Genomic DNA, 26,083 nt, shown 5'->3' on the forward strand with positions numbered 1-26,083 from the left:
TTCAAACAGATCCATGAAGAACTTGCACTGCAAGGACCCAGCTGGGACTTTCTACTTTTCTCTTTGGAGTAATGCATCCTAAGATAATAAGCAGAGATCTTAGGTCTAATATAATAGTTCTGTTTGAAAAAGTAGGAACTAAATCAATGCTGAATAAATGGAAAAGAATTAAATCCATGCTAGACATTAAAAAAAAATGCACCTCAAACAATGAGGGGTATTTTAAAAAGTCACTGTTTTGTTAATAATACTTTCCACCCCTTTCTCTTGATCTTTTGATGACAAGCCTGGCAAAGGCACTTTTTATCAGACACTGAAGCAATTTTGCTGCTGTCATGTGCCTTTCTTGATACACACATATTAGTCACGCAGCCGTTTTATGTTCTTTAGCATATTTTAATATGTAATTAAAAATGTGCCTGTCTGCTACCAAGCAACCAAGCACGTCAGGGGCTGATTGTGTTCTGTCACCCACAGCAGAAGGGAGGGTAAAAAAAATAATAATCATGTGTTCACTTTTCAATCCTAATTGTGCTTCAGCTCCTTGGATTTGTTGTCACAGACACAACCACTGTCTTCTGAAGGCAGAGGCAAAGCCAACGTGGGGGAATGGCTGGTAGGTGACCCACAGCCAGGTCACTGTCACCAATAACACATTGGCCCTGGATGCTGGGCTTTTAATGTGCTTTTATGACTCTTTTTAGTTCAGCTCACCTCAACCCTGCTAAGCTGCACCTTGGCTTTCCCTGGAAATGGAGTTCCAAATGCCTCTTGGCTCCTGAGAGTCTCTCCCAGGACATTTAAAATAACTCAAGTTGATGTTTGTATTGTACCTCCTCCACAGAGGTAGATGGGAGCAGGACACTGTGCTGCAGGACACTGACTTGGGCAGGTGATAATCCTGTGCTTCATTCATTTCTAGGTTATCTGGTGTGAAAAATGGAAAAATGGCCCACACAGCTGCTGGAGAGGAGGAGGACCATTTGTGAGTGTGCCCAGGTGGTCATTGTAAGCACAACATTAAATGGCTCTCAGCACCTTTGCCCCTCAGACTGCTGTCCCTGAGGCTCTCTCATACTCCCAAAAAGTTGGGGTCATGGAATATTTCAGGTTGGAAGAGACCCCAGTTGGTCATCTGGTCCAACCTCTCTGCTTGATTAGGGTCATCCCAGAGCACAAGACTGTGCCCAGACAGTTCTGGAATATCCCCAGTGAGGGAGACTCCACACCCTCTCTGGACAGTCTGTTCCTGTGCACAGTCACTGCACAGCAAAGTTCTTCCTCAAGTTCAGGTGAAACTTTCTCTGTATCAGTTTCTGCTTGTGTCCTCTTGTCCTGTTGCTGGGCACCACTGAGCAGAGCTTGCTCCATCCTCTGGCTCCTTCCTTCAGACACTCACGGGTCCTCACCTGCTCTCCTGTTGCACTGTCCCTGTCCTAGCAAAGCTGGTGGATCCCTGAGAGAAGCAGGGATGCTCTCCCCACACAGTGGCTGCTGTCAGAAACTCACTGAATGAGCCTGTGTTTGATGGTCTGGAAAAAGGAGACAAGTTCACTGATATCCTCAGCCCCAGCTTATTTAACTCTGGGAATTATGAGTTTATTTTTAAGAAGTTGTGGCTCTGAGGATGTGCTTAAAGCTCCTTGGTAAGCTGGTACCATCTGTGTGAAACCCTGTCCTGAAACTGGAGATGCACTGCTCTGGAGAAGGCTGAGCGGGGCTTTCTGTGTAGTTTTAGGCAAGCACCTCCTCTCCAGGCTCAAGAGGAAAAGGGATTTATTATGTCAGCTCTATGCTGCACTTCTCCAGTCTGTGTCTTTTAGGCACGTGCAAAAGTACTCAGGTGCACACTGTGGGCAGCAATGCAATCATTAGTTCAAAAGTTTTTCAATTTAAGTAGCTTTTATTACTTCAGCAAAACAGAAGCCAGCACATCATCACAAACTGGTGTAGGACAAAAACACCAGAGGAAAAAACAAATAATGTTGTAAATAATTCAAAGGTTGTTTGTTGACTGCAATTCCTTTGATTAGACCCCCAGGGAGAAGGATGGCATGACTTTTACATTTTCCACCATCAGCATCCATTATATAATCTGCTCTGAGTCTGCCAGGATCCTGAGATATGACACTGAAGCTGATGAACTTGCTTGGAGTCCTCTAATTTCTCTTGGCTTTCCCCAGCTGGCCTTATCTATTTAGAAAAGGCTGAGATGGGAAAGAAGCCAGGGTCTGGCACGTAGGAGGAGCCCTGTGGCAGATGTGGGGACACCAGGGGGTTCTGCAGTATTGCCAGGAGCCCAGCTTTGTTTTTAGGCAGCACTGCTGCAAACTCTGCCATGTTTGTCACCCCCGTGGCTTGCAGGGGTTACAAAGTGAAACCACCACAAACATTTGGGCAGCAAGAAGAGACTTGCCAGCATGTCCTCAGTATCTGAGAGTCCCAAAACAAAGGGCTGCCATACTGCCAGGAGACAGTCCCCACGTGCTCCACAGCAGCAATATTTACTGATCTGTGACTTGTGATGGTGCCTCTAATTAGAGTGTGTCACTCCCTTATACTGGGTGCAAAGACTGGCAGAAGAGCTTCTTGGTTTTGCTCTTTTGAATGAGAGAAAACAAGAAGAACACCAAGAAGAAAAAGAATGACCAATGAAGGTGATAACCTACTTGAAATATTTTATATAGCGTAGGAATTTTGCATGGTGCCATACCATGGTCTATGAGCCAGCTATACCAAGCACAAGCAATGGTGGGACACCAGTGGCAAAGGCCATCGCAGTTATCAGCTTGGATTAACTAAATAATGAATAATCCTGGTCACTTTCCCTGAAAGAAGACCATTTGCTATGAACTACACTACTGGCACTCTGTGGTTTCACTTGTGAGTGATCGCTCCTTCAGCAATAATAGATTCCCTTTCAAACAAAGCAATTGAAAAAGGCAAATCACAACAGATGCCAATGTTCTGCTTGTTCCACACAGGTCTGGAGTGTATGCAGTGTCACAGGTGCTTCTGGATTTATCTTGTTCAAAATTCAGTTCTGCCTGCTGCCTTACAGTGGCAAACAGCTGAGGCTTGGGGCAGGACTGTCACCTTGGACTTGCAGCTCTTTCTCCAGCCCCATCTTGCAGTCCTTGACCCACAGCTCATATGCTCTTTCCAGGGTCTCTTCACTGGTGTCATTGAATATGTCTGGAAAATAAGAGTTGTAGTTAATAGGGCATCCAGGGGAGCTTTTCCTGCCTGCACACGCTGATTGTGGCAGTCACTCCAGTTTGTGAGAGCCTTTCGTCTTGTGTGTGGAGACTGAGCTTCATGGAACTGGTGTGAAAAGGAAAGAGATGGCAGAGATCACAACCTGGTACCATGCATTGCTTCTGTGTTAGGGGCTGGTTAGCTTTTATTTTTAAATCTTATGGGTATTTCATCCCTGATATTGAACAGATATTATTTAGTTTGCAAATATTATTTCTAGGCGCAGTAAAAAATTAAGTTCCTTTTGCCAAGGATATTTAAAAAATATTTTCAAGTATAGCAGAAATAATTGTTTTTCTCTTTTCCCCTTGCTGGTTTTTCTGCCAGAGCGATGCATTTCCCTTTGCAAAATGAACAGGTTAATCATAATGCAATTAATTAGACATCAGTCCTTAACAGAGTTCTGGGGTCTGTACACAGGAGGGACCCTGTCTCTCGAGGCGTTTACCGAGATGCAAAAAAGAGCGCAAGAAATGTACGACTGCAAACCACAGAGCACATTTCCCAGGCGTTCACTGCCTGCCAGATGCATTACTGTAAACCACAGAGCGCATTTCCCAGGCTGTCGCTGCCTGCCAAGTGTCCCCTCGAGGGGCTCCCTGGGGTCCCTCAGGCCGTACCTGCCACGCCGAGGCCTGTGGGCAGGGCAATGCATTTCCCTTTGCAAAATGAATTATTAAATGTCCCCTTAGGGGGCCAAGTGTCCCCTCGGGGGGCTCCCCGGGGTCTCTCAGAGCCCGGTGGGCAGAGCAGTGCATTTCTCCTTGCAAAATGAATGGGATAAGTGTCCCCTCAGGGTGCCGGGGGCTCCCCGGGTCCCCCGTACCTGCCATGCTGAGGCCGGTGGGCAGAGCAGTGCATTTCCCTTTGCAAAATGAATTAGTTAAGTGTCCCCTTGGGGGGCCAAGTGTCCCCTTGGGGGTCTCAGAGCCTGGTGGGCAGAGCAGTGCACTTCCCTTCACAAAATGAATCAGATGAGTGTCCCCTCAGGGTGCCGGGGGCTCCCCGGGTCCCTCAGGCCGTACCTGCCACGCCGAGGCCGGTGGGCAGGGGCATCCGCAGCTGTCCCCCGCTGTGCTTGAGGCGCTCCCGCAGGGCTCTCTGGATGAGGGCCCAGCTGCAGCCGCCGTGCCAGACTGGCAGCTCCAGGCCCCGCATGCACTGCAGGATCTGCTCCTTGTCCTCGGCGGCCAGCAGCCCGCGTGCGTGGGCCACGTACGTCATGAAGGCCATGTCGATGTTCACGGCTTCCCCGTGCATCAGCGACGGCAAAACCCTCTGTGGCACAGCAAAGGTGGGTGGCACAACAGGTTTGGGGTGGCAGATAGGAAACAAGTGGGGTTTATTGCTAAAAGTGTCCCTGCAAGTCGACATTTGAGTCACTGCGGTTGCTGGATGTTGGCGTCTTGTGATTTATGGGTTGCTAGGATGATCTGTTTTGCACGTGATTAATCGCAGCTAAAATCTCCCATAGGGATCTAGGATCTAATTCTCCTCCCATCTAAATCACTGATAGAGCACCATGAGATGGAGGGATGGGCTCTGGATAATGGATAAGATGTACTGTCCCCCTCATTCGTCAGTGGCAATTTCTCCCCAGCAATACAGCAATACAACATCATCATGTTGGTGGTGTCCAGTGGCTTCACTGCAATCTGGTTTTCTTTGAGCTTCACTAAGAGAACAGTAAGAAGCAACCACTGGATCGAGGTCTGAATTGGAAATGTGTGGAGGTGTGGGAAAAATGGGGCAGGAGAAGGAGTCCCTTTGACATCAGGCTGGTGTGTTGGGTGACCTAGCATGTGCAAATCTGGAGTTTCAACTCCTTTTCACAAGGTTTTCATGAAGCCTATTGAATTTTTTTTATTTTGTTCTCTAAGGGGATATTGCAATATAAAGTCTGTCACTCACCATTTCCAGCTCTGGGCTAATAAGGTGGCCAAAATCAACCAGTCTGTCCAGGTCATCCTCCCAGAGGTTGGGAGCCAGCTCTTCCAGCATGGTTTCAATGGCAATCCTGGTGGTCTGCAGTGCAGCATCCCCATGGTGAGCAAAGCTGTTGCAGGACTGGAACTTGGTGTCCAGTAGGTATTTTCCATGGTTCTTGAGCAGGTCAAACAGCCCTTTGTGTTTCATGAGGGCCATCTGGGACAAAGAAGAGATAATTAAGGATAATTGTCTGGTACTTGTATGTGCTGTTGGAAACGTGAGTGTTTCAGTAGGTTGGACTGCAATAACACATTATACACTAGTTCCCCTGCTGCTGGGCAGCTCTGCCTGTGTTGGGAGCTTGCTACATGCTCCCATGGCCCAGCCGGTGGTTTGTAATGAGCTTTGGTTATTTGCGTGCCTGGAAGGAAACTTGGGACTGGAGAGTGGCCATCCCCAGGACAGGGACTGGGCGGTGGGGACCACCACCTTGGAGTTGCTCTTAGGGCAATGAAAGGAGGGAAAACACTGCAGTATAGAGAATATGAGGGTTTAGAAGTGATGTCCTTGTCAGAAGGACATATCTTTTACCTCTCTGACTCATGTATTAGCCCCAGCCCTGGCGTGGTGACCTGAGGGTTTCACAGTGCCTGCCAGAAACCTCCAGATCTCCTGGGGATTTCTCACTGTGCAAGCACTGAAAATTGCAGTTGATGAACTCATCTCTAATACACTTTAATAGCTTGAACTCTGCTTTATCAAAAGTTTCTAAAGCTCTCCAGACATAAAGCCATTTACTGAGTACTTTCCAGGTAATTTTAGAAGTAGAATTTGCCTCGCAGGAGATTGATTGACCACACTCGACATACCCACTGAGGTAGGTGCAAATGATCTTGCAGATTATTAATCCCCAGCATAATGAGCTTCAGATTCTCTGCCAGGAGTTCATTACAGAGTGCTACAGATCAGCCTCAATGGATAGATGAAGCTTTTCTTCCCTGGTTTTGCCGTGTCTCCTGTGAGTTTTTGCTGTTTCTGTGAGTTTTGAAGTTTCCTCTGCAGGGTTAGTACTGGACACTGAGTGTAAGGGATGTTCTGACAAATTTAGCAGCTGTAAAAAGACTGTATATAGACTCAATGAGAGTTAAATTCCTCATGCACCCTTGATGGCCCACCTTGATTCCTCTAAGTTGTTTATACAATGCCATGGATGCTTCTGGAAATTTTACTTTCCAATACTTAAAAGGGGTAAGAAAGATGAGGACAGATTTTTAGTAGGGTCTGTTGTGCTAGAACAGAGATAGTGGTTTAAACTGAAAGAAGATACATTCAGGCTAATTGTGAGGAAGAAATTTTTCACAACAGGGGTAATGAAACCCTGGAATGATTTTTCCAGGGACTGGTAGATGCCCCATTCCTGGAAATACTCAAGAACATGTTGGATGGGGCTTTGCGTAACCTTACCTAGTGAAAGGTATCCTTGCTCATCACAGGGGGATTGGATTTGGTAACATCCAAAGGTCCCTTCCAACCCAAACCATTGTATAACTTTTCAATTTTGAAAACTGCACCTGCAAAAGTTCATACCTTTAAGATTTCCCCGAGGCCATTGGAGATGTGTCGCCGAGGGATGCTCTGGAGGAAGGACCTGTCCAGGAAACTCGCCACGGGGGGGGTGTAGCCCCCGAGCTTGTTCTTACACTGCAGAAAGTTCACCCCATTCTTGGCCCCCACGCTGGCATCCACGTAGGAGAGGAGGGTGGTGGGGACCCGAATGTAGGGGGTGCGTCTCCTGTAGAGCGACGCGGCGAGGCCGACGATGTCCAGGCATACGCCCCCGCCGATGGCAATGATGGGCTCCGTGCGCCGGTCAAGACTGAAGCTCTGGACCTCATGCAAGATGTTCAACACCAAGTCCATGGATTTTGTTTCCTCAGTGGTCGGCAGGGCGAGGATTTTGTGCTGGACGCTGTTCTCTTCGAAGTATTCTCTGACTTTGGAGCCGTAAAGTTTGTCAACGACTTCGTCTATGACAATGAAGCGTCGCAGTTTCCTCTTGCTGGCTGTGGCCAGCTCTATTTGCTGGGGGTCAGTGATGTGACCCCAGAGCAGAGTGGTGTTAGAGGGCTCCAGGATGTTGTATGTTTCTACCACTTTGTAGCAAAAATAGATGGGAGCTTCAATGGTCCAGGAAATCCCACCTTCGGAGATGCACTCACCTCTGGCAAGGATCAGAAAACATGGTTTGAAATCACTATATTCCTAGCTTGATCTTTGCATGTCTGAACTAGTTTAAGGATATTGCTGGGAGATAAGGAATGTGGAGTCTCCAGCCCATGCACTGCAGAAACATGGGGCTGTGAAGATGGGACAACTCATGGGTGTCAGGGCTCAGCAATTTTATTAATGGAGAAGTTCTCTGAGGTCTAAGTAAAGAGTTAAATGTCTGAATTCCTACGCAGCATTAAAAAGATACTGTCTGGAAGGGCTGGGACATGTTTTTCATGCTAGAAGTTAAAAACCCATAAAGAATGAGCCAGCCCAACCACCTCAGCTTTCAGAAAGGGAGTGGGGAAGAGAAGAGGTTGCCAAAATTTTCCACATTCATGGAAGAATCATCCTCTGATGGTGTATCTGGTTGGTAGGAGTTAGTTTATTCCTGTCTGTCTATACAAAGCCACACATCTCCATTCAGACCAGTGTTTCTACAATGCCTTGGTTGAGCTAGCAGATCTCTACATCGAAATAGGTGTGATAGACTAGGAAGTTCTCCTGGAGAGGGAAATAAAATTATTTGGGCGTTGGGAAACATTTCCACACTTGAGTTTTCAAGGGTAAATAAAAGCCAAAATTAGTTATCTATCTAAACCAATGAAAAACACAGCCCTACAACCCCTTCCTTCTGTGGGATGGGCAAACCAGGGAAAAAACAAGTTGGGAATCAAAAAAGAAAAAAAAACAGGCAGAAGGAAATAGGAAGATGTATTTTATATAAGACTGTTTTTTGAGCTGCATTTTGGTGAAAAATTAGTTTCTGTGATATTCATTGGATAATCAGATTTCCCTACATGCCTGATTTCTTTTCACATGCCTGAACATTCACTTAGAGGTCAAAATAGATGCTTCTCTGCTTTCTTTACCAAATTGTCTCTAAGTTTTAAACTTTTAAAATCTCTAATCTCTTAAACTCCATAGCTGTTAAAGAAAACCAGTGAGGATTTATACCTTCCAGAAAATTTCTTCTGGGCTTTTCAAATATGGTATCAGAAAAAGCATTGTTGTGTACATTTCAGTGCACCATCTTATAGTTGAACTTAACTCCATGTGCATTCATCTCTGGTGTGTGACTCTTCTAAGAGACAGGATGGTTTGGAGTTTTATTTGGTGGAATCAGCTTTGGGTGCTAGATGGTACAACCAATACCCATTGCAACCCCTCTGCTCTACGAAAATCAGAGGGAATTTGGGGCTGAACATGCCCTTGTGGGAGCATATATCAGCTGAGGTGTTTTCTGAGTGTTCTTGGGCCCTACGTTCATCGTTCTATTACTGAGGTCCATCAGGCTGTTTTTGGGTCTGCCAAAGTCCTGCTCTACCTGCTGCAGCTCTGCCTGGGTGATGCTCATGTACAGTCACTGCCAGAACTGGTAAAGGTCCCTCTGACCTGCCTCAGAAAAGGGTTAGACTTGTGCCATTAGAATCTGAGCATGACAAAGGCTGGAAATCTTCTGACATGCAGAAGAGAACTGTATTAAAAAAGATCTGCATCATGAACGGAGCTCCATGTGCTTGTGAGAAGGAGTATGTTGTAATTAAAAGATAATTAACTGGAGAGATGTACTATCAGCAAAGAGCTGTGTGTATCCCTGGGGGAAAGTTTTGTCTTTGCTCTATCTGAAGCAGCATTAGGTGACTTCTGCAGTTTGAGGGATGTGTTAAGGGTTTTGCTCCTGTCAGTGACAGTTTATTTTTCCCACCTACCCATTTCATTTGTCTGCAACCACCTCTATAAACCCATCTGTCTCCCATGCCTCGGCGTGAGATTTTGCGCACACACAGATTGAATTTTCGCAGAAATGGAGAAAATGAGCCCAAGTGCAGCACACAGATGTCCCTGCGTAAGCTTTTCAGAAGTTTAAAGAAAATTCCTCTCTACAAAAATGGAGGCTGTTGATAAAATTCCCTCTGTAACTCCGAGCTGTGTCAAGGAGCACTACAACCCCCCGTGCTGCAATAGTGTCCATGTTCCCTAGACATGTTCCCAGGTTTGTACACTAGGTCAGATTGAATGGGGCTTGGAGCGCCCTGGTCTAGTGGAAGGTGTCCCTGCCCATCTCAGGGGTTTGGATTAGATGACCTTCAATGATCCCTTCTAGCCTGAACTACTCTCTAATTCTGTCATTCTGTCATTGCGGGTTGAAGCCGCCATGGCACCCAAGACTGTTTTTCCATCCCACCAAGAAGACCGCCCAGTTTGCCTGGCCAGAGCAACACAGGCTCCTTCCTATACTCACATTGTTGCCTCAGAGAGGGTGACTTCCTCCTCGTCGTTGGAGAGGGCTTCTCCTTTCTTGATGCGGCTCCATGTGCTCTTGACTCTTACCAGCTGGAAATCTGTCTGCTGGGGCTCCTGGGGCATGGTGGCTCCTGGGACTGCTGCAGCACACGCCTCTTCTGTCACCAGCATGCTTCCAGAAGGTGAAATCTCCCTACCCAGAGATCTCCCATCATTGGGTGCTTTTGAGGTGCTTTTTAAAGGCTGCAGGTTGACCAGGCATCGGGAGGGGAGGTCTTGTCTCCATGTGAGAGACTAATTACAAAACTGAGATTACCTAATCTGGGATGCATGTGAGGGGTGGCAGGAATGTTTGAAGACACGTGCGACTACCAGGATGGGGTTGTGTAATCAGCTGGTTTTATAATGCTTAAGATGTACAATAGAAGTGCATACATTAACTTCCAACATGATGCCCTACAGCAAATTTAAAGTTATGAAAGGCGGTTTGTGTGATTCTTCACATCATTCAGAAACCTCCTTTGCTGAGCAGAGCCTCTGATCTGGCTGCAGCTCTACCTGCTCTTATGGGATGAGACAGGAGCAGAAGCATGGGGATCAATACCAGCTGGTTAAACCTCTTTTGAGTTCACATTCCTGGGATTTTCTTGAATTGAGGAAGAAAACTATATATATAATAGATATTTTTGCTTTTATGGTGGGTTTAAAAAAATTATCAGAGAGCATTTATCTCCTGAAGGGCTGTTTGGGGCATGAGCTGGGTTTTGATCCCCACGTGACTGGGGGATGCACAATTCACTTTTCCATGTGATCTTCCAGCTGGGGCTTTTGGAGGGCCCCAGGCTCAGGTTGCCACACAAAGTATTCCCTTGGCATACAGCTCTGTGTGCTGAGCACAGGAAGATCTCCCTTTGATTTCACCAGCAGTGCCTGAAGGCACAAACCTGTCTTTGCCACCTTCTCAACTGCGTTTCTGAAAGCTGTCCTTGTTCAGAAACAAAGATCAAGAAAACCAAAATCAGATGTAAAAGCAGAGGCAGGAAAAAAATGAGTCTTAAAGAACCCATTGGACAACACTGTGTCATTGCTTTGAAGGCTTAATTGCAGCCAAAATCACTTTGGAACCTTCATCTATCTCAAAATTAATATTGAGAAAAAGTTACAAGAAAAATCTCCAAAGCCATGTAGCCCTGCTCCAAGAAGTGCCTAACTCCTGACTCCAGTCCTCACTGCTGGCTTCATCTCCAGATGGCAAAGTGCTTTTTAAAGAGGACAGGCTGTTAACCCCATTTTGTAGAAGAAGAAGAAAATAGAGTCTCAGAAGTGAAACAACTTTCCCAAAGTCACCTTAAAGCTAGTGCCCTTTAGATGGCACACTAAAGCTCATAGCCTGTTTACCAAATGCTCGTCTGAAATTTTAACTCCCAATCTAAATACAATTTTTATTGCTTTCAGCAGGAACTGCAATTCTAATGCAGTTTGTTGTTTACTAAATCATAAAATAGAACAATCTTAGGAATGCCAGTAGGTCTGGTTTTTTCATCTTATTTATTTGTTTTTATTAATAACAATACAGTCAGCATTGAGACTTCTTTTATTTGCTTTTCTTTTACTCTTTCATCGTGTGCATTTACTTATTTTCTATTTATACTTTCCTATTCTATTCTAGGGACAATGAAATATCTTCTGTTACATTTGAGAAGTTGAAAAATTAACTTTCCACAGTCCAGCTGATTGCCAGCACCAATGACTGCCATGTCTCTGTACCTTCCATCCTGCAGAGGGGCTGCCAAGAGCCCTGTGTGAGCTCTCCCAGCCTGTTCACCTCCCCTGCTCTGGGCTCTCTCTGCACACTTTACAGGTACATTGAGTCTGTCCTTGAGTGAATGGGCCCAGGGTGATACATCCCAGAGGTGACAGATGCTGTTCTGGTTATGGGGGAGTCCAGAGTTCCTCATTACCTTCAGTTTGTGTTTCATCTGAATGCAGACGAGATGGCCAGCCCACCTTGGCTCCATCACACACTCTTTGAGGACCTTGCTTTAATTCCTCACCAGCCCTTTCTGCCCAATTCTGCTGCAGCCCACCTCAGGCTTTTGGCTACCTGGGATGTTCCCAGTGCTTGCTCCTGATGCCTCCCTCAGCCAGTCCATTCCTGGGATCCTTTCTTGGGGCACAGATCAACTGGTGCCTGCCCCAGCTGTGCAGAGACCTGGCCCCCAGAGCAGGGGTTACTCCAGTGTGTGGCTGTACAGGGCAGTGGTGACCTTGTAGCTAAGGACCCCTTGTAGACAATTTGGGGTTCAGAGTCCTGGGACATTTTTGGGCTCATACCTGTGGTTTAGCTGGGGCATGTCTGTGATATGTAACTAGAAGGTTATGAAACTGCCAATTACTCTCTTGAGAGCCAGCAGCTTCCCAAGGTCAGGATGTGAACTCTTGCGTAAAGCAAAGGCACTGAAAGTCGGCTCTTTTGTTGTGCCTTTCTCATGTCAGATGCTGTTGGATCTCATCTGCTGCCTGTGCTCGGGGTGGGACAGGAGGGTGCAGCCCCAGCCTGGAGCCATCCTCCCCGCACAGCCTCTCCCCAGGGCTGGGGCTCTGCCCTGGTGACTGAGGGAGGAGACTTTGTCCCCTCACCGGGCACCCAAGCACCGATCTCCTGCTCTGCAGAGGCAGCAAACCCACCACAGCATCCTCTGAGGCCAGGGGACAAGAAAGAACATGCACAGCCCTTCAGGTAAACTCCCTGTGTGGGGTGGGGAGCTCCAGGAGAGCAGTGTGACAGGAGGGGACACCGTGTGATGCCCTAGTCCTGGGTCCCCACCTTCCCCGTGGAGAGGGTGCCTGCAGGCTCTGTGGCTTGGCAGCAAGGAGCAGAGGGTGGGTTTGTCAGGGAGAGGAGAGAGGCTCAGCACAGGAGATAGGTTTGCAGGAACCTGGAGTGGAGGGAGCGGGACAATCCCAGGAGAAAGGAATGGTGGGGTGGTGGACGCTTGCAATGTCAAGAGAGCTTTGGCTGTAACTAATTTCTGATGGACTGTCATGCTTTTTTCAGAAATAATTTCTCTCCCTAATGGAGCACTGGGGGGGAGATTCAGCTTTTCAACTTAGTTTCTAGCAGTAGAACCTGTAGAAAATGCACCAGCTCGTGTATATTTTCCTTGCTTTCCCCTGAAGTTCAGTCAGGGTTTAGATCCCTGGTTCATGCCATGAGCAGCAGCATCCCCTCTCTGGCTGCTTCATCATGCACCCACTGCATCCCTAAGCTCCTACCTGTCCCCAGGCCATCACTGCTGGCTTTGCTGCAGGCTCTGGCACTGTGGATGCTGAGGCTAAGTCTGAGCAGGCTGAGCTCTGCTGGGACATGCCCCTTGCAATGTCTCATGGTTTTGGCCACGCTGCCCACCCACCCCTGTCCCCAGACAGGCCATGACAAGCCCTATGCTGGGACATGGGTTTACACACTAAGGCAAAGAGGTGAGGCTTGGGATAAGCTGTTTTCAATGCCAAAAGTGCTTTGGTGAATATGATGGCTGGAGCTGTTCAGGATGGCTTTAGCAGACTGGATTTCCAGGTGCTTAGCACTGAGCAGCTCCTGCCAAAGTGCTTGGCACAGCAGCACCAAACAGTCTGGCAGCAAAATGTTCAGGTGGATCAGGTTCAGTGCTCTGCCCTGGCTGGGAAGGGGGACTCTTTTGGAAGGCATTGCTGGGGCTGCAAAACAGGTCTAGAGCCTGGAAGGTGAGAGGAGGATAGCCCTAAAATGGGAACCAAAGATTTGGTCTTTTTGGTCATGTCTTTGCTTTTTTTTTGCCAAATCCAGACTGCCTTTTGTCTCTGTGCCTCCTTTGGGTGGCCCCCTGCAAACACTAGTGTTCTCCTTTTTTCCCCACCTAAAAAGTGCCATCTGAGCACAAACTGCAGAGCTTGATTGTGATTCTGGAGCAGCAGGTCCCTCCTGGCACTGCACTGCCTGGCTGCTCAGGGGACACTGATGTCCCACACCTTACAATACTGACTCCTGACTTTGGTGGGAATCAAAAGTTCCTGATTTCAGACAGATTAGAAGCTGCAATTTATTGTTCAGCTTAGTTGTAAAACAGGGTGGCTGTCCTCTCAGCAGCTGCCCAGGAAGATGCTGGGAACCATTCTGCTGGCAAGAATGGTCCATTTTAAGAATTGCCACCTTATCTTTCTTTATGAAGTTGCTGGAGACTTAAAGCAGACCTTTCCTGCTGTTTCATGGTAGGGCTGTTTTCAGCATTTTCTTCCTCTGAGAGAGTTTTTTTTCTTTTCTCCCACTGATGATAATGCACAACTAGATGGGAAATGGAAAGAGATGTCTGTGCGTATATAGATCCATAGGGACACAATCAGGAAATCTAATTTAGTGCTTAATATACTCCAGCAGTTTTTCTGGGATTGTGTAAAACTATGCAATGAAATGAAGCACTTTTTCCTGGAATATCCTTAAAAAAAATTAGTTACATAAAGTTTAGCTCACCTTGGTGCTCAGAGCCTTGGGCCAGGCGGCCAGCCCTGAGCTCTGCTCTGACTTGTCTGGTGCTTGCATAAATGAGAGCAATTCTGACCTCTGCTGTTGGCCCAAAGCATCACCAAGCTGCAAAAAATGCAGCACTCCCTGCAAAGGTTGTGTAAGCTTGGATGGGGGGTTGCTCCTGGCATGTCCTGCCTGTGCCCTCTCCCTGCAGCACCTCCTGGCTCTCATGTTTGGTGTTATAACACAGCTTACAAAACAGCTGAGGGTAAGTCTTGTTTCCTCCCCTTTGACAGGCAATCCCTGTCTGTTACTTATCCAGAAGCAGAACAAGAAGATTACTAAAAGCTGACATGGATTATAAACGTGTTTTTACCCCTAAATTAGCAGAAAGCCTCTGAGTGCTTGGCAGGGAGGATGAGCAGATCCCAACCTCCAGCACTCTCCAGCTTAGTAGTGGGAGTCTGGGGATGTTCCCTCATGTAGTGGTGAAAATGCTGCAACCAGAGTATGTGTCCTCTTCACTGGAAGTCTACCTGGGCTGAGGTCAGTAAACCAGCATGGTTTGGGAAAAAGGGAGAATGCATGCAGCAAAAATCTCTTAGAAGTATAGGATGATTTCAGTTTGAAAAGGTTTCCATGATTGTTTTCATAGCCCTTCAAAGCCCTGTATTTTGTATTAAAAAGAAAAAAAAAGCACACTCGTGTTTATGTACTTTAAACTACACTTCCACTGATTGAGCAGTTACAAAATCATTATTCTTCCTTTTAAATTTCCATTTCAGAAACTCCAGCTGGGCACATTGCTGAGAACCTTCTCAAAGCCAAAGAAATTGCCCTCAATGACCCTCATGTACCTGAACAGCTCAGGAATTACTTACAAAAAGCTCTTGATGTTGCTCTTGGACTAGACCCTTATCTGGATGCAATGGCAACTTCCAAGAGGTACAGATTCTCCTTTGTAACCTGGAGCTTTTGTCTGTGATGGAATGAATATCTTGTTAGATTTTCTGTCCAGAACATGCCAGAAATGTGGGGGAAGTGGAATGAGACTTAAGTGCACCCAAACATGTAGAAAAGTGTGCATGGATGTGAGAGTGTGTGAGCCCACAGCCTGCAGGAAAGGAGCTGAGAACAAAAAGCTTCAGGTGTAAATTTTTGGAGATATTCTCCCAGCTGATTGTTGACTGTGGCAGTGTCTGAGTTGGAGCATTTCCTGGTGAACACCAACCTGCACACTGTGCCTGCTGGAAGGCTCGAAGAGTGAGCCCCTGGATCCAGCTGGGATAAATTAGGAGTGAAGAAAATCTGCACCTCTGGATCCACCCTCTAATAACAGCCTTTATATGCAGCTTTTATCTCCAAGCACTCAACAAACATTAATTAATCTGCTAACTAAATTACTCTGGTAACTAAACTAATTAATTAAACTAATTTAAGGTATCATTAATTCAGAAGTCCAACTGATACCCTCATTATTCTTTTTTGAGCTACAGTATATTACCCAGCCATGTGGGGTCTGCTAAACAATTCCCATTTATCAGTGTACATTTTGATATGTGGAAAAAGCCAGTTCTGTCGAAAATTGACAATGTGTAAACTGTTCCAGGCTGTGGATTATGGGAACGCTGAGCGTTCTCTCTGTTGCTGAAATAATAGCTGATAGTTGTTTGACTTACACTTGCTGTAGGATAATAGCTATACATTATCTTATTAAAGTTGTTAAAGCATTTGTGAGGGGCAGAAAAGAGGTTATATGAAATGTTCTACTCTTTAAGTCTTGGATTATCTGACTGTGGCTGACATGGGTTATGAATTCTTTCTCATTTTACTGAGGAGTGGAGGGGGGGAGCTGGAGGAAAAAAACCAATGAAATGGCTCTAAATTCTGGCCCAAAGAATGATCACGATCCATTTCTGGTGGTTACTTTCTTCACATAGGGTAATCTAACCTATCTGGAGGCTATGGACTTCTTCCAGTCCTCTATTGCCTTCCCTATGTAATAGGTAACATCTCACTTCATCCAGAAACATTGTCACAGGCCTGACTTCTGTGAAATAGCATCTGCAGGCACCCTGCTTTTCTGAGCACATTGTGAGAAAAACCATTTTTTTTTTCCTGCCTTGTAAGAAAAATTTAGATTTTATATCTTTCCCTCTATTCTGCAAAGAAACCTTATTTTTTGCTGGAACAAAGTTAATAATTATAGAACTGAAAAAGCCTGGCCAGGGTAACTGGAGTAAGTCACTCCAAAGCACCAGACAGACAGACATCTGTCTGGGACCAACTGAAAATGGGAAAGGTTTGGGGTTGAACAGTGGAGAATTCTTTCCCTTAGTCCTATGTTCCCTTCTTCCCAAGCCCCTATGGCTGGGGTGGCTGTCAGAACTGAGATGTGCTTATTGCCAAACTAGGTTCTCTTAGGACTGGAATTTAGGATACTTGTGATTTTCCAGGAGTTCCCTCTTGGTTGTTGCTTTTTATGCTGGATGCTCAAATATTGGTTGTTATCATAATACTGAAATTTCTTTTTTTTTTCCAGAAGAACTGAGCACATCCCAGGGGATGCTGAAGGAGTTGAAAGCAGAGTCAGGCTGCAGGAAACATGTGCCTCTGGCTCTTTGAATGGCAAGTTGTTCAGCCAAGAGGGTAAAAATGCACCAGATTGGTGTAAAGGCTGTCACTGGAGTTGAAGTTATCATCTTCTACTTTGTCTTGAGTTAGGGGACGATGAATGCCATGGGAATGCTCAGAAAATGTGGGAAATTACTTATAAAGAAAGATGTGAGCTTCTTGTGGGCTTTGTTCTTCCTCTGGCACGAGTTTTCCTGTACCCTGCCTTCCATGGCCTTGTATTTACTCACATGTGCCCACACAAGAATGTTTCAATTCCCAGCCCCCTCCCTCAGTCAGCAGCAAAGAGATCACCACCCTTCCTGGAAGGGAAAGGGATGGAAAAGGCTCCTGGTTTGGGCTGGGGATGTCTGATAGGGGTTCATATGCTGTTTGTGGTGGAGGTGGCTGCGGTCAAGCACTGCACCTTTACAAGTAGAAATACCCAGGCTTGGATCCTCTTATAAAGCCTATTACACTAAATCTATTCCCAGATTCATTCTTCCCAGATGTTCTCATCTTTGGAGTAATATATCATCCCAGTGAAGTACTCTTATAATCTATTACACTAATACATTGTTCGAAGGACACCACTGATGATAAATTTCTTAAATGATGGTGCTGTCTAGGGATAATGACTCTAAGAGCAAATGCAAGGTAATGTAGTGATTTTTTTTTTTATGCTGGATTCCAGAAAGAATATGGAGCCATCTCAAAGCCATTTTCATATGGGGGGAATGTTAAAATATGCAATATTTCAAGGACTATTTAACAAGCACTTGAACAATAGCAGCATTGATGATAAAGGCTCTACATTTAAAATCAGTTCTTTTATTCTGTTGTCTTTTAGCTGCATTTTTAGATGAAATTTTGTCAGATTCTGTGGTTAAACCCTTATTTGAGAGTGTTTTAGGATTAGGGCTTTTTTAATGATCACTTAAAAGGCACATCTAATTTTCATTGTGAACAAAGTATAGTCTTTCTCATGGTTTTATTTTCAAATTTTCATTCTTGTCTTTCCACAGGCCAAATTTTTAGGATGTTTGTCCATATGATCAGAGCCAGGAAGATTTTAATAATTGGCAAGCCTAAAGGTTACAGTATCCTTACTATTGCAGAGGAATTGCCAGACAATGGCAAAATCTTTGCCTGTGCAGAAGAGCCATATCTTGGAGTGAACAGCCAGGAGGCATTTGATTATTCCTCAGATGGCAAAAAGATAAACCTGCGAGTGGGACCAGTGGCAGACACCTTGGAGGTAAAATCAGCTGGAAAGGGAGTTTGGGAGTTCTTGTGAAGAGCACATGAAAGAATTTCAGGCAGGTCTTATTCCCTGCCCACACGATGCTGGGTGGTGGCTCTGGTTTGCTTGCAAATATGTGAACACACTCTTGCACTGAGGTTATTTCTTATTTCCAATGTATGATGGGGCAGCTCTGTCACACAAGACAGTTTTTCTGCCTTTTAACTAAAATCCTGCAGCTTTTTGATCAGAGGGATCACAGGCTCTCAATGTAGGTCAGTAGGCTTCAATGGCAGTTTAACTCAACAAGGGTTGGCTTTGTTTCAGATCCCTAATTCCAAATATAACAAACAGGAAGAATGGATCTGTACCCTGCTGACCCAACTTTTGAGAAGGACAGCTTGCTCCCAATGTTCACAAGAGCTGGGAAACTCCTGGAGAAGTTTCTAATTCTGCCAAAACCTCTCACTATTTTTCCCCACAGCAAACTCTTAGATGAATTAGTCCCCACTTTCTCACTTCCAGATCAATGTGATTAGCCTCAGACAAATAATGCCTTAGCTGTACTTGTTTCATTCTGACTGGTGACTTTGTTCCAAGAGAGAGAAATCTTATGATTGCTGGCAGCTCACATCTAATTCCAGTTTGTGGAACTCCAGGATGCTGCTGTTGGTCCAGCATGAGACAGGTGGTGCCCATACCAGGTTCATTAAAAGCCTTTCTATTATTAATACAAATCAATTTGATCTGATTTCATTTTCAATCAGGATGTGTCAGTGTGAGCTTGATTGTAACTTTATTTGCATTAGCAGGCACCATATTTATTTCTAAAATGAAATGGCCAGGAGCTTTCTGACCTCTGGTTTTCATGACCTCCAAGTTTGATAAGAAAGAAACAAAGAGCTTTGCAAGTATACGAAAAAACGAAATGTTACAGATCACCTGCAATGTGCAGCATTTAAAATCCCAGCTCCCCGCAGTGAGTGTGAAATTAATTGAATTGCTGTTGCTCTCTAGTGCCCATTCTGTGCAACTGACTTACTGTGACTGAATTAAAATATCTAGAGGCAGGCAGAGTACATGCTGTGTAGAGATTAAAGAAGGGAGCAAAGACATGAAAATTAAATCCTTAAAACAGAATGTTGCAATTGATTTTATATCCTCCAATTGCAACATGAAGGCACATCCTGACCCCAGTTCTGCAGGTGCTCAGAACTTCAAATACCTCTTGGAGCTGTTGGGAACAGAGATGCTTGTGTTTGGCAGGAGAGCTCCCAGCATGGGGACACCTTTCTGTGCAGGATTTCTGCACTTGGCTCTGAACTTTTGCTATTCAGTGTGGCAGGCATTTTGTCATCAGTATCAGGACAATCAGCTTTGTCCTACAGGTTTAATCCACAATGGCTCTAAATGCTGAAGCAATGAATTTGATGTCCTCTCTGGTGCATTTGCATTTTGGTCTTCTTGAGGTTTGCCCAGCTGGAGTGTGGCAGCTGCAGGGATGCCTGGGTGTGTGGAAGAGGTTCAGCCTGTGGACAGCACGCTGCCTTTTCCCTCCCAGATGACCAGTGTAGGTTGGAGAATGAGCAGGCTTCCTTTGCTGCCCTGTGGGCAGCTGAAAGGCAGGAGGACCAGTCAGGAGACGGGAGAGGGATGGCACAGCAGGGCTTCCACAGCTTAGCTTCACAGAGGAGTTGGAGAACATCTCAGTCCCTCATGGTCTGTGGGGAGGCTGGTCTAGAGCAGAGCTGGCTAACATTTGTTGAGGAGTACAGTGAGGTTTAGAAGAGCTGGTTTCTGGCAAGGATTGTCCTTGCTGCCTACAGAATCTGCAGCCCTAGGTGTCATTCTTGTCCCTTTGTAGAAACTAGAGGGCAGAGCTGGTCACCCACCAATTGCTCTTTGGAGGTGTCTGATGCAGCTTTCTGCTTGGTGATGATGGCTAAATCTGGCTTCTAAGCTGAGTACAGCAAGGCAATATTTCTGCTTATCTGCTCCTCCTCAAATTTTTGCAGTAATACAACTCCTGGAAGCAGGATTTGCCTCCCTACCCTGGCCCATTCAAACCAAGAAAATGTCATATGGTCTCTAGATTAACTGCCTGTCAGGGGATTCCTTCTCTGCTGCATGAAGCTGTGATTCAGCGTGTCCAAACTGTCAGAAGGCATATGATCTCTCCCTTCTGGTGTAAAACTAGGCTACCCAGGAACTGCAACCCAGCCTCAGGTATTGCCCAGGTGCTGCATCCAGGGCTGCCCCCACAACTGATTCTCCCCTTTACAAGGAAGCTGCCAGATCTTGCAGCAATTGCCGTAAGGATGCAGCACATCTGTGCCAGTGCACCTCAGACAGTGGGGCCATTATGTCACCCCTATGGCTTTGGCTCTTCCACCTAAATCCATGGCTCAGCAGGGCTGGGAGCGAGCAGAGAGCAGAGCAAAGGCAGCACAGCAATCCATGGCAGCACTTTGGCCAGGCTCTCTGAAGCCTCTTGGTGCTCCCTTGTGTTACCACACAGCACTGGTGGGGTTGGCCTGTTTCCCTCCCTCTTGTCCCAGATCACAGCCAGCACAAAACATCTGGGATTTTGACCTGCAAATGCTAAGTATCGGACAGGAACCAGAGAGCTCAAATACATGGTAGGGTTCACTTGGAACTGAGGGCACAGTGATAAAATTCCACCTTCCCCATGCACGAGGGACAGATGCTGCCAAGCTGGGTGAGGTCTCCAGCAGAGCACAGAGCTCACACAGACCACAACACAACCGTCTGTGCCCAAGGGCCTCAGGAATTTTATGTAGTATTTTGAAATGTGGATTGAGGCAAAGCCTTTCTTCAGGTTGTCTCAGGTACAGGTGTCTTTGGTGGGAATTAGCTACCTATTCAACATGTCCTGGGACAGTGTTTCAAAACATTTCCCAACAAATCTTCCCTTAAGTCTGAACTCTGCTGAGCCATGCCTTGGTAATGTGCCTTGCAATGGATCTGCTGCCAGCAAGAGCCTGATCCTGCACAAAGATCTTCCCACAAATCCCAGTGGACCTTTGATGAACAATGGATGCAGGATTGAGTCTGGAGGGAATGCAAACTATCAGGAAATTATTCCCATCCATTATTTTGATCCTTCCATTTTAAAATTGAAGATGCAACACAAAAATAACACGGTGTTTGCAGCCAATTCTGCTGATTGCAGGGCATTGTGGAAGCACGTCGGGGTTTGCTTTCTTCTTTTTTCTCTCCTGTTAGCAGACAGAATAGGTGAAGAGGTTGAGCTGCAGATCTCATTTCTCCTGTTTTGCTGCTTGTGAAGTCTGCCAACAGAATCCACCTTGACAAAGTCAAGGACTCTGCGTTTAATGTTGAACTGAGTGAATAAATTATGCATGAAATTGTGTCGGAGTCTCTAGTGTGCTCTAGAATTGCTCCTTTTGATATGAAAGGTTAATTCAGAAAGGAGTCCAAAATAGCTGGAAATTGTGGGGATAAGTGGATAGTATTCACTGTTGTGAGCTGTTATTACTAGAAATTGCATTCCCTCTCTGGCTTCCCTAGAGATTTCGCTTTACTGGTGAATATAAACTGTACTCAATAGAATAGCATTTAGGAGTAACAAGAGTGTATGTCCACACACAGTAAAATATTCTAATGGTGTTTTAAAAGGAAACTGTACTTTTTCATGTATTCTGTGCACCCCAAGGATGGATTGCTATTACATTTAGGTCAAGAACAAGGCACAGGAAAGGTAATAGGTTTTGAGTACATCTTTATGACAAATATGCTGACTGTATGATCCATATCAAAGGAACTGGGCAGTCATTTTTTTTTCTGATTGAGTTTTTATGTGCCTTATGAGAGTGTTGTCTCTGATCAGGACTCCAATCAGGTTTGCTCTGAGCTTTGGCAGAAGATTCATTCATGTTTTTATTTGGGATGTCCTCTCCCTGATCTTTTGCTATATCCATCAGCAGTGCTGCTGTGCCCTTTCTCATGGTCACTTTTGGTACATCTCCTCAATGGAATGCAGTAATACACTTTTTTTTTTTAAATCTGAAAGGAAGTTAATGACTCACTGTAAGCAAAAGCATTAATTTTAGCCAAGTTTGCTCTGAATGAAAACTCTTATTGCCATCTGTTACCATCTATGATGACTCTTTAGCAAGGAGCAGGGATTGCACTGTAAACACTCAGGAAATTAGTTTCAGCAGGATATTTTGCAGGCAGATTATTTCCTTCTGGATCTCAGCTTTCCTCACAGTTGGAGGCATTTGGGCTCTGCCTCTCCAAGCAGAGGACAATGGCATCTCCAGAGTGCTGTGAGGTCTCCCAGGCAGGGCCTGGCCCAGTCTGTGCTGGGAGGACCAGGGTGTCAATCCCTCATTTTAAACCCTCTCATCCACACTGGACAGCATGGAGCACTGTACCCATCTTTCCAGTGCTTGGCTCTGCAGTTAGAGCAGATCTTTTATTTTCTGGCTGTTTTTGTTAAGCAGTGGGTGCTGGCAGTGAGGAAACCCTCTCCAGGGTGGAGCCCTGGCCATGGTGACCACCTGCCTGGGTCACCTGTGTATTGCTAGCCAAGGGGCCTCAGGAAACAGGGCACTTTCCTCTCCCTGTGGCGGTTATCCTGCTGTTTAGAGGCTGCTCTAAAGGCAAGGCTGGTTCAAGGAATTTTGTGGATTCCTCTTATAGCCCTGGAGCTGTTTCTAGCCAAATACGGAAAACCCAGCAGCAATTATGAAGCCGTGGAAACAAGAAGCTCAAATGACGGCAGGTCCCAGGACAAACTCAGGTTATTCCTTCCGTGTGTCAGGTATCTGGATGCCCAAATGACCTTTCTGGTTGGCCATTCAGGACTCAGTTGAAGAGGAGAAGAGAAATGCCTTAGAAACCATGGCCTGGCACACCCAAGGACAAGCCTGGTGTGCAGTGGTTACACATCCAACCCAAGCACCCTCCTGGGATGGATGCTGTGATGTTGAAAGGTGGTTTATCTGTGTCAGAAGACAGATAAGAAAGAGATGAGCTGTCAGCACATAGGCGGTACAGAAAGAGGGCTGAAATGAGAAGTCCAGCTAATATCCAGAGAGCCTCACAACTCCATATGGACCTAATGAAGTCAATGCATAAAAGTGAGATTCTTTTTCATTAGGGAGCCATCCCACAGAGCAGGAGTAACATATGTTCAGCAATGGCCACATCTGTTTCTGAATGTCTGCCCCCCACCTCGTCCACCCAGGAAGGTTACAAGTCAGAAAGTGGTGATAAGTCATGATAATTACTTGAATTTGGCTTTGGCTCTTCTCCCTGAGTAATGAGACCTCTAACCTCTCTTTGTGATGGGCTCCTGCACCCAGCTTTCATCCTCTGCCCCTTTCTGAAGTACCTACATTGGACAGACTGACTGAGGTGCAACCTGACATAAGATACTCCACAGTAGCAAAAATGTTCCTGCTGCTTTCCACCAATGTGGCTCAAGAGGGAGCCAGGGCAAGATTTTCTTGTTGGTCATGATATGAAAAGATGAATCCAGGAATCCAGATGTCACAGTTTCTGCTACATTTATAGTAAACCAGCATATATTTGGCCTGAAGGTCTTCTTTATTATAGTGTAATATGTGCTAAATATGGGCTTATGAATGCTTTCAGCAGAGTTTCTGTGCTATCAAGCATCCACAGTTAAATGTGACTATCCAAGCTTAATTCCCTCACCACTAACAAGCTCACAATGACATCAGTTTGCACAATAGAGGAGTTCAGAGCTTCAACAATCTGCTTTCCTCGATTTTCTTGTCTGATCGACACACTCCTGCCTCAGACAGGCTCCTGAAATCTCTCTTTGGGAGCCATTAACCTTACTTACTCCCAAAACCAAACCAGTTTTTCACATTCTGTTGTCTTTGTTGATGCTTTTGCTGGTACATCCCAAGGGATGGCTCATCACTTGTTGTGCACAATGTCTCTAAACACAAAAGGGAAATCTGGATGCAAGAAACACCGTTAAAAGTCATGGTAGAGACAGTGAGTTCTGGAAAACAGAACAGTTTCTCTTTTCCCTTGAAATGCAAAGACTTGAAAGCCTTTCTGCTCGCTGAGATAGGTGGATGAGCTGTTGTTTCATTGCAACGCACACAGATGCAGTTAAATAGTCCCAGATGGAATCTGAAATATTCCATAGCAGCCTCTTGGGCAGCAAGTGCATTAACTGCCACAGGAGAAGGCTGTAAAGGCTCCCATCTGGTCATCCATCAACACTTTTATACATTATCATCAGCAGCCTGCTTGGAGGGAAGGTGTGTCACATTTCTGAAAATCCAATTAGATGATAGCAGCCAGTTCTCTTTTATCCTCTCTGTTGCTGAGCCATCCAAAGCATTTTTTTAGATTAAAGAAACATCATTTTCCTTCACAGGGGCTGTGCTGCTTTATCTCTACCATGACCTGTTCTTTCATGTGCTTTATAATTCTATATTAATTAGAATTTCAACCTTTTTCTTGCTACTGAAGTGGGACACACTAGTTTGCAATTCCCAGATCTGCCTTATGCCTCTTTTTTCCCCCAGATTGATATAATTACCACTCTTCAATTTGTTGATAGTTGCTCTTTTGAGAAGAGAGAACTTCTTGCAGCACCTCAGTGTCAGGGTTTGATGTCAGTCTTACCCTGATGGATCAATTTACTTTGACTCAAGGTATGCAGGTGTTTCTGTTGTGACTCTCAACACCATAAGCTGGGATGAGCCATCCTCTCTTATATCCTGATTTTCCTTGAGAAGTTCAGAGGTTCATTGCTGAAGAATTGTTTGCAAAGCATGGAAAGCTCCCAAGATCTCCAGAAGCATTTCTTGCAGCGTTACCCTAAAAGAACAAGTTTCTGTCTGGTTGGAGTTTGTATAAACAATAAATTAATGGCAACATGTTAAACTTTCAGGTAAATAATTAGTGTTTTCTCCAATATAATTTTTTTTTCCAGGCATTGCATGCTGAGGACGAGCACTTTGATATAGTCTTTATTGATGCTGATCAAAGGAATGCTGTTCAGTATTACAGCTTTGTCATGGATAACCACTTGCTGAGCATGGATGCAGTGATCTGTGTAGAGAATACACTCATGAAAGGACAAGTCTACCTGCAGAATGTATCAGATGAAAATGTACTAGCTGTCAGAAAATTAAATGCAGTGATTAATTCAGATCCTCGTGTGGAGCAGGTTAGTGCAATGCCATTGGTTAAGGTGCCCGCAGTGCTGTATCTATGGATTTTGCAAAGTACTCTTTAAAATGCTTCTTTTGTTGGTGCCATTATCCAAAGGACCTAAAATGAACTCAGATTTTATTATAATTCACCTCACTTGAGCTCTAGGTATGAGTTTCTATATTCAGGAGTGGTCCCTGCTCTGTCTACATCTTATAGTGTGTTAAAGGCAAGATAAAAGGAGAGCACTTAAGAGTAAATAATCAGCTCTACAGCACAACTAAAGAATCACCACTCTGCTTTAAAGGCTCTGGGGGCTGTAGGGCATCACCAGCACAACAGGAGTCAGTGAAGAGAATAAAAAGAAGAAGCAATAGGATGCACAAACAATAGATTGTGATTTTAAAAAATGGAGAGACAAGATTGCATTTTTTTCCCCTGGAATTTGTGTAAGCAATGAGTTTGGAAGAGTAATATGAACAAATACAAATGCCTGAAATGTTTGTGTTGGAGGGAGCTTCAGCTAAACAGCAGGAGTAGTGGAAAAAGTACTGTGGCTTGAGAATTATCCTTCATATCAGTAATTTGGGGGACAGAAAGCCAAGTACCAAGCAGACGAGAATTGACTTATATTTGCAGGTGATTTTGCCTGTGCAGAGTGGACTGAGCCTTATTCGAAGGAGCCCTGTGCCTCCAGATGCAGTGATTGAGTCCAAGGTGGGTATTTCATCTCTGTGAGCATTTCTGGGAAAATTTTGGCTCTGCCAAGGACAAGGACAAAAGAATTTTCAGGGGTTTGGTGGCAAGAACCCAAACATGTGGTACCATGATCA

General features: G+C 45.3%; 1 protein-coding gene across 1 annotated transcript; it reads right to left on the reverse strand.

Moving 5' to 3' along the window:
• Nucleotides 1-3,055: 3,055 nt before the first annotated feature.
• On the reverse strand, nucleotides 3,056-9,873 carry LOC311158889 (2-epi-5-epi-valiolone synthase-like; the record flags this gene model as incomplete). The annotated part of the gene is made up of 5 exons (XM_084214564.1): nucleotides 3,056-3,195; nucleotides 4,284-4,536; nucleotides 5,170-5,403; nucleotides 6,775-7,408; nucleotides 9,701-9,873. The coding sequence occupies 5 exons, from the start codon at nucleotides 9,871-9,873 to the stop codon at nucleotides 3,056-3,058; spliced, it is 1,434 nt and encodes a 477-aa protein (XP_084070690.1).
• Between the last annotated feature and the right edge of the window lie 16,210 nt (nucleotides 9,874-26,083).

Source organism: Fringilla coelebs (genome assembly GCF_963513975.1).
Source record: "Fringilla coelebs genome assembly, chromosome: 13".
In the NCBI taxonomy this organism is placed as follows: Eukaryota; Metazoa; Chordata; class Aves; order Passeriformes; family Fringillidae; genus Fringilla; species Fringilla coelebs.